The sequence below is a fragment of the Labrus bergylta genome, chromosome 6, assembly GCF_963930695.1.
Source record: "Labrus bergylta chromosome 6, fLabBer1.1, whole genome shotgun sequence".
In the NCBI taxonomy this organism is placed as follows: Eukaryota; Metazoa; Chordata; class Actinopteri; order Labriformes; family Labridae; genus Labrus; species Labrus bergylta.
The window spans coordinates 22260133-22268289 of NC_089200.1; the positions used below are offsets into that span (position 1 = coordinate 22260133).

The 8157-nt window shown below is 42.8% G+C and overlaps 2 protein-coding genes across 2 annotated transcripts in view; one reads left to right on the forward strand and one right to left on the reverse strand.

Moving 5' to 3' along the window:
* The first annotated feature begins 346 nt into the window (after window positions 1-346).
* On the forward strand, window positions 347-6375 carry echdc2 (enoyl CoA hydratase domain containing 2). Its single transcript, XM_065956019.1, has 11 exons — window positions 347-635; window positions 2742-2809; window positions 2923-3010; window positions 3107-3193; window positions 3277-3369; window positions 3785-3841; window positions 4221-4283; window positions 4506-4630; window positions 4868-4918; window positions 4989-5036; window positions 6100-6375. The coding sequence occupies exons 1-11, from the start codon at window positions 404-406 to the stop codon at window positions 6175-6177; spliced, it is 990 nt and encodes a 329-aa protein (XP_065812091.1). The 5' UTR covers window positions 347-403; the 3' UTR covers window positions 6178-6375.
* The window catches only part of zyg11 (zyg-11 family member, cell cycle regulator), a 17440-nt gene continuing 15644 nt past the window's right edge, over window positions 6362-8157 (reverse strand). The window contains exon 17 of the mRNA XM_020631796.3: window positions 6362-8157. This exon is cut by the window's right edge and continues 547 nt beyond it. The gene's annotated coding sequence lies outside the window, so the exon portion shown is untranslated.

The window sequence follows — 8157 nt, forward strand, 5'->3', positions numbered from 1 at the left end:
AACAAACTGATGTCATGTTGTAGCTTTCTGCAGTGCACTGGTGTATAACCCTTTATTATTTACAACATATTAAAAATACAACTGTCTCTTCAAGTTAATTCTACCACTACAGAATAAACTCAGTCTAGAGCCATGTGGTCCTGTTTGAACCACAGACTCTTTCATGTGAAATATAGGCCTATGTAAAAGCCTATATACAGTAAATATAAACCTGTGTTTTATAAAGCCAGTTCTGTATCATAAAAAAGTTAACTCGGTTCAGAGCAGTAAGTCAAGTTAAACCAGAGTATGGCTTTGACATAAACCAGTCTAAAGTTCGGATCTGACCTCCACCTCTGATTGGATGAAACCTCTTACTTCCGGGTTCTGTGCTCAAACAGACTTATCGAAACTGTCAGTAATCATGTCAGCTCTCCTCCGCAGACTGTCTGGGCAACACGTCTCCTTCAGGCCGATGCTCCCTCTAAACCTGCGGGAAACACGTGGACAGACCTCCGCTCTGATCCTCCGGGACGGAGCAGCACGTCATACCGGCGGAGGCCGGTGGAACAGTCCCGCACAGAGCCGCAGGCAGCACACGGAGGCTGCGGATCCGCTTGAGGTGGATCTGAGGCGTTTAGAGGGGGAGGACGACGGTACGAACACACACACACACAAACACACACACACACACACACACACACACACACACACACACACACACACACACACACAGGGAACCTGAAGAGACACACACTCCGAGGTTACCTGTATAAACACAAACACACCGAGGTTACCTGGAGACACAACTAAGTTTGCCTGTTGACACACACACACACACACACACACACACACACACACACACACACACACCGAGGTTACCTGGAGAGACACACTGATTACCTTTAAGGCCGTAGAGAGACATACTATTGTCAGATTCACACAATAACACACTGTTACACACTGTTACACACTGTTACACACTATAACACACAACTTTTCAATACAATAAGTCAAAATAATTTATTGTATTATTAAAACATGTGGTGTTGAAAAAGTTAAAACGACTCTTCATCATTAATCATCTTTTAATTCAGTTTACTGTCAGGAGCATTTTTATGCTGGCTGAGGAAAGATTGACAACAACAGTGTTAATCACTAACAGCTGATCACTAACATACTGCTGATCAGTAACACACTTACTGCTGATCAGTAACACACTTACTGCTGATCACTAACATACTGCTGATCAGTAACACACTTACTGCTGATCACTAACATACTGCTGATCACTAACACACTTACTGCTGATCAGTAACACACTTACTGCTGATCACTAACATACTGCTGATCAGTAACACACTTACTGCTGATCAGTAACACACTTATTGCTGATCACTAACATACTGCTGATCAGTAACACATTTACTGCTGATCACTAACACACTTACTGCTGATCAGTAACACACTTACTGCTGATCAGTAACACACTTACTGCTGATCAGTAACACACTTACTGCTGATCACTAACATACTGCTGATCAGTAACACATTTACTGCTGATCACTAACACACTTACTGCTGATCAGTAACACACTTACTGCTGATCAGTAACACACTTACTGCTGATCAGTAACACACTTATTGCTGATCACTAACATACTGCTGATCAGTAACACATTTACTGCTGATCACTAACACACTTACTGCTGATCAGTAACACACTTACTGCTGATCAGTAACACACTTACTGCTGATCACTAACACACTTACTGCTGATCAGTAACACACTTACTGCTGATCACTAACACACTTACTGCTGATCACTAACATACTGCTGATCACTAACATACTGCTGATCACTAACACACTTACTGCTGATCACTAACACACTTACTGCTGATCAGTAACACACTTACTGCTGATCAGTAACACACTTACTGCTGATCACTAACATACTGCTGATCACTAACACACTTACTGCTGATCACTAACATACTGCTGATCACTAACACACTTACTGCTGATCAGTAACACACTTACTGCTGATCAGTAACACACTTACTGCTGATCACTAACACACTTACTGCTGATCACTAACATACTGCTGATCACTAACATACTGCTGATCACTAACACACTTACTGCTGATCAGTAACACACTTACTGCTGATCAGTAACACACTTACTGCTGATCACTAACACACTTACTGCTGATCACTAACATACTGCTGATCACTAACACACTTACTGCTGATCACTAACATACTGCTGATCACTAACACACTTACTGCTGATCACTAACACACTTACTGCTGATCAGTAACACACTTACTGCTGATCACTAACACACTTACTGCTGATCACTAACACACTTACTGCTGATCACTAACATACTGCTGATCACTAACATACTGCTGATCACTAACACACTTACTGCTGATCAGTAACACACTTACTGCTGATCAGTAACACACTTACTGCTGATCACTAACACACTTACTGCTGATCACTAACATACTGCTGATCACTAACACACTTACTGCTGATCACTAACATACTGCTGATCACTAACACACTTACTGCTGATCACTAACACACTTACTGCTGATCACTAACACACTTACTGCTGATCAGTAACACACTTACTGCTGATCACTAACACACTTACTGCTGATCACTAACACACTTACTGCTGATCACTTACGGTTGATCATTAACTGCTGATTACTGACTGATTAAAAACAGTTTGTCTCCTTCAGGGATCATCGAGGTTCTGATGTGTCGACACAAAGCTAGAAACGCTCTGGGACATGTTTTTGTCTCACAGGTGAGCTAATGCACAGACACACTTGGACACACACACACACACACACACACACACACACACACACACACACACACACACACACACACATTCTGACAGCCTGTGTGTGTGCCCAGATGAGGGTGCTGGTGTCCTGTCTGTCCTCTGACCAAGCAGCTCGTGTGGTCGTCTTCAGGAGCTCAGTTCCAGGTGTTTTCTGTGCAGGTCAGAGCTCAGCGTCTGTGTGTGATGGCATTTGTGTGTGATGTACACACAGGTGAGTTTGATTCCAGGCGTGTGTGTGTGTGTATGTTCTAACAGGGGCAGACCTGAAGGAACGCTCTCAGATGGATCACACTCAGTCTGATCTGTTTGTTCACAGCCTGAGATCCCTCATGACTCAGATAGGTGAGACACAAACACTCAGACATGTTACTGTGTGCGTGTTTACATACATGAACCTCTTTTTCTTTACACCCCTCCCCCTGCAGCATTGTTGCCCATGCCCACCATCGCGGCGGTGGATGGCGTTGCTGTGGGCGGGGGGCTGGAGCTGGCTCTGGCCTGTGACCTTCGCACTGCAGGTGAGTGACCTCTGTATTGGTACAGGTTTGTTTTGATTTTTGAAAGGTCATTGAGATATCGATTTTATATCACTTTGTGAGGACTCAGTTGTTGTGTGCCTGAACGTGACACACGTCAGTTTAAAACTGGAGTTAAGTGATGAAATTTGATCAAGATGTGCAAAGACACAGCAATCTGTGTGTGTGTGTGCAAACAGTGTGTTCCTGAGTGTGTGTTTCAATAATGAACACACGCACATCCAGCTGTACACAGAGCTGAGCCCTACTTTGATTGGTTACAATCGGCACCTCGTGATTGGCTCCTCTGTGACGAGATAGGTTAGCAGAAGTGTGTCTCAGGGATGTGTGTGTGTTGCTCTGACAGAAGCATCAATCAGTGTAATGACCTTCATCGTCCTCTGTGTTTATGTCTCAGCGTCCTCAGCTCAGATGGGTCTGATCGAGACGACTCGGGGGCTGCTGCCGGGGGCAGGTGAGACATGCTGGTCACACGCACACCTGCAGAGTACAAAGTGAGGAAGAGGAAAAGTGAAGGAGCAGGGAGCGGTTAAGAAGAATACATACTTTATTCATCCTGTGAATGGAAATTCAGTTTTACACTATGTAATTGAACATGCTTCTCACATTCATAGGCTGAAATACACACATGCACAAACAGTTTCTTACACACATGTACTAATGAAGAGATGTCAGAGTGAGCTCTGGGGGGGGGGGTGTCTTGCTCAAGGGCACAGCAACAGTGGAAGTGAATTAGCACTTCTCAAGCGAGGTACGACTTGAACGGGCAACCCTCTGGTCCCTACAGACTGAACTACTCCTGCCCCCTAACCTTCACCTGGTTTGTCTTGCAGGTGGCAGTCAGCGTCTACCCAGGACAGTCGGCATACCTCTGGCCAAAGAGCTCATCTTCACAGGTGGAGACACAGAAATATCTCTGAAATACGTATTACTGAAACACCACTAAAACATAATTGAAACAAAACTGAAACATCATTTTAAACATTAATAAAACATTACTGAATCAATACTAAAATAAGACTCAAATATTGTTGAAACTTTACTCAAACATTAGCCTACCAAATTAATCCCCCCACCCACTCTCTCTCTCTCTCTCTCTCTCTCACTCTCACTCTCAGGAAGGTGTGTGGACGGGGTCTCAGCTCTTCAGATGGGTCTTGTGAACAGATCAGTGGATCAGAATCAGACAGGAGATGCTGCCTACAGAGAAGCTCTGAGCCTGGCCAGAGAGATCCTCCCCCAGGTCATTCAGACACACAAACACACACACACACACACACACACACACACACACACACACACACACACACACACACACACACACACACACACACACACAGCTTCAAGGCCAGAGATCAAGTTGAGTTGAGAAAACACACCAACAGGACCCTAGACTGTATAACACATAGACGTAGTCTCACTGGTTGGTTTCTGAAGAGGAGGTATGAAGCCCTGTGTGTGTGTGTGTTTCTCTCTCCAGGCCCCTCTGGCGGTGGGACTGGCTAAAGAGGCTATAAACAGAGGGATGGAGGTACGTCATGACTCACCTGTACTTCTTATTTCTGTTTCTCAGTCATGTGACCGTCTCTGTGTCTTAACAGGTAAACATGAGTTCAGCCATGGCCATCGAGAGGATGTGTTACGCTCAGGTGAGACTGCACAACTTTAAAGTTCCTATAAATCAAAATCAGAAAGTGGTGTCTAAACACAGTAAATATGTGGGGAAAAAGTTTCTGAATGGTCCGGTTGACACACTGGGGATCATTAGCATAACCCAGCCCCCTACAGCAAAACAAAGCTGCGTATGTTTAGTAACTGATGATCTCCATCTCAATGTCCCTAAGACAAAATAATTCATAATTAGTCCCCTTCTCATTAATACCCAAACAACGGAAATAGTTGACAGATTCAAATACCTTGGAGTGACACTAGACAACCACCTCAGTTTCTAACAGCCCACTAGTGACAATCCAAAAAATCAAAGACCGTCAGCCATCCGCAAACTCAAAGGACTTTATGTTGCCCCCCATCTCCTCCTGCTGCTATATCAGAGCATGATCCAGCCTATCCCATTGATTGTTACACCTGCTTCTTCAACATGATATGTTAAAAACAAGGCCAAACTCACACGCATCACAACCACAGCTGCCAGAATATTTGGTCTCCCCACACCCAACCTAACAGAACTCAACAACAGAGCCATCACAAGCATTGTAACCTCAATAGAACAGGACATCACACACCCACTGAACACCCACCCCACTTCCCTCAGGACGGAGGTAAAGAGCACTGAAGCCTGATCCCTGCGGTTATAGCTGCCCTAAACAAAAGGACCCGCTAAACAGGCCAGAGTGGGAACTCTTGATTGTTGTTGAACTCTGTTTGTGTTATACACTGTGTTCTGTGTATGCACTGTTCTTTGGTGGGAATTGTCTGATGGACAGAAACAGGGCTGGGAATTTCCCAATGGGGACAATAAAGTCATCCTCTGTAAGTCAAAATGTGACAAATTTTAATCACACGCTTATCTTTACCATGAGTGTGCGTACTTTCAGCACATTCTTCAGATAAGCCCACAGCATCCCAGAGCCTAGATTACTGCCAAATTTGTCATGATTTTAAAACTTCCATTTTTTTTCATGACTGAGATCATTCTTCTGTTTTATAACAAACATAAAATACTTTTTTATTTTGTTGCTTTACACGTCCTAGGTGATCCCAACACGGGACAGACAGGAGGGCATGGCTGCTTTCATAGAGAAGAGACCCCCACGATACACTGGAGAGTGAACACACAAACACACACACACACACACACGCACAGAGCTCACATTAATGTGAGCACATGTTGAAGGTCAGAGTGTTGAGGAGGAAGTGTTATTGATCGAAGAGCTGTAACGCCATTTTTGAACTGATTCTGATTGTTTATTTTCACATGAATTTGATGTTTGTAATAAAAGTTCACTGACACACGTTGTCTCCACTTTATCAGAATGTACATTCTTTATTTCAGGACTTTAATCACACTCAGCATATGACACACACACACACAGCCTGAATTAACTGGTCTTCATTATCATTATCATCACCACCACCACCATCATAAGGGGGGCTCCTCTACATGATCCATCCTATGACACCATCTGAGCTGTTTACCTGTGATGACATCAGAGCTGCTGATCATCTCTGATATCATCTTCATCCACTCACAGACATGTTACCTGTCTCACCTGTTCTTCCTGCTGTCACCATGCCAGAGTGTTACACTTTGATATGACTCTAACACAGTAACAAACGAAAGCTTAAGTTTTAATTATCAAAAATTGCTAATCTTAATCCCACACGTTTGCAAAGATTCCCTTCTGAAATTTTTGCAACTGTTTTGTGCAATTTAGACAGTGCAGGTGTTTTCTTGCAGTTTTTGATGGATTAATTCCTCTCCTACACATCTGTTTTATTCATAGATGTAGTTTTCTGATACTAGATCATATAACAGATTATATCATTTTAAAACAGGTGGTATCAAAAGTATCGAAGTATGAAACATTTCGACAACCTGTACCGTCATACAGAATAAAGGGATGTAGTAAGCAAAGACTAGCTTACTACGCTATACCTGATATTTCAATTAAGAATGTATCGGGTGTTTCTGATACAAGTATAGCTGATCAACTACACCCTGCCCTCCTCTCTTCTTTTTTCAGAAACAATAGAGTTTTTTTACATGCATCCTAAACAAACACATTATTCACTTTTATGTACAGATAACACATTCTTTAACATGCAGCTACCTACAAACACACACACGCGCAGTGCTGCCTGTGTAAGATATGACACAGCGGACAAACACACTATGACTCAGTAATAAAGTACATCCATAATGATGAGGACCTCAGCATCATCTCTGTCTGTATTCAGAGGATGTTTACATTTAACCATACAAGTTTTTTTCCTATGACTTTGTTTCATCCTTAATGACAGCGTCTCCTCACAACAAGCTGTGTGTGTGTGTGTCAGCAGCTCTGCGAGTTAAAGCGTAGTCTAGTTTGAACATATTTTCTTATTCAGGACAGAGTTTACGCTCTACGAACATTTGAGGTGTTTCACCATCTGAGATAGTTCTAGCGCAGGCAGAAAGTTGCACCTTAAATCTTACAACTAGCTCTTAGGAAGTGTGATGTCCTCCATAAAGTCCGGTTGTCATGGTGATGGTTTAGTAAAGGTGAACTTGGAGGAGTAGCAGACACTTTTACTGGCTGTTTGGTGTCAGTGTGTTTTCGTTGATGGATTACATCCCTCAAATGTTTGATGACCCAGATAATGTCATCCATCCAATAAGAGGACTGCTCAATGACCTTTTGTTGTAATTGAAGATTTTAACACTAGATGTCACTGTTGTCATTTGACAATTTGAAAGTCTGTAGGCTTTAGTTATCACCTCATCCTAATGCTTTGACATATGACAAACATTTGAGTTTGTGGATTATTGTCAGTCAAGTTATTTTCAGCCGTTAGTCTGTTCAGAGGCAATTATACATGAGAGGAAACACTGGAACAAACACTGCATTAAGAAACATGCTGCTAAGTTCAAACCTAATTTCTGACACAATATTTTGTGTGGACATTACGCTCTACAAGTAACAGATGAACCTTATGTCTCGGTGGTAACCAACTCAAGATACAACCTAAGTAGTTTACACGTAGGGTTCAGTGAGGACTTGACACCACTACTTATGACAACTCACACACAGCTGCTGACACAGGAAGCAG

Excerpts from the sequence above, each read along its gene's own strand:
- echdc2 (XM_065956019.1), top strand. The coding sequence starts at position 404 with ATGTCAGCTCTCCTCCGCAGACTGTCTGGGCAACACGTCTCCTTCAGG. Across the intron at positions 636-2,741 it reads TTTAGAGGGGGAGGACGACG|GGATCATCGAGGTTCTGATG; the intron begins GTACGAACACAC and ends TGTCTCCTTCAG. Across the intron at positions 2,810-2,922 it reads GACATGTTTTTGTCTCACAG|ATGAGGGTGCTGGTGTCCTG; the intron begins GTGAGCTAATGC and ends GTGTGTGCCCAG.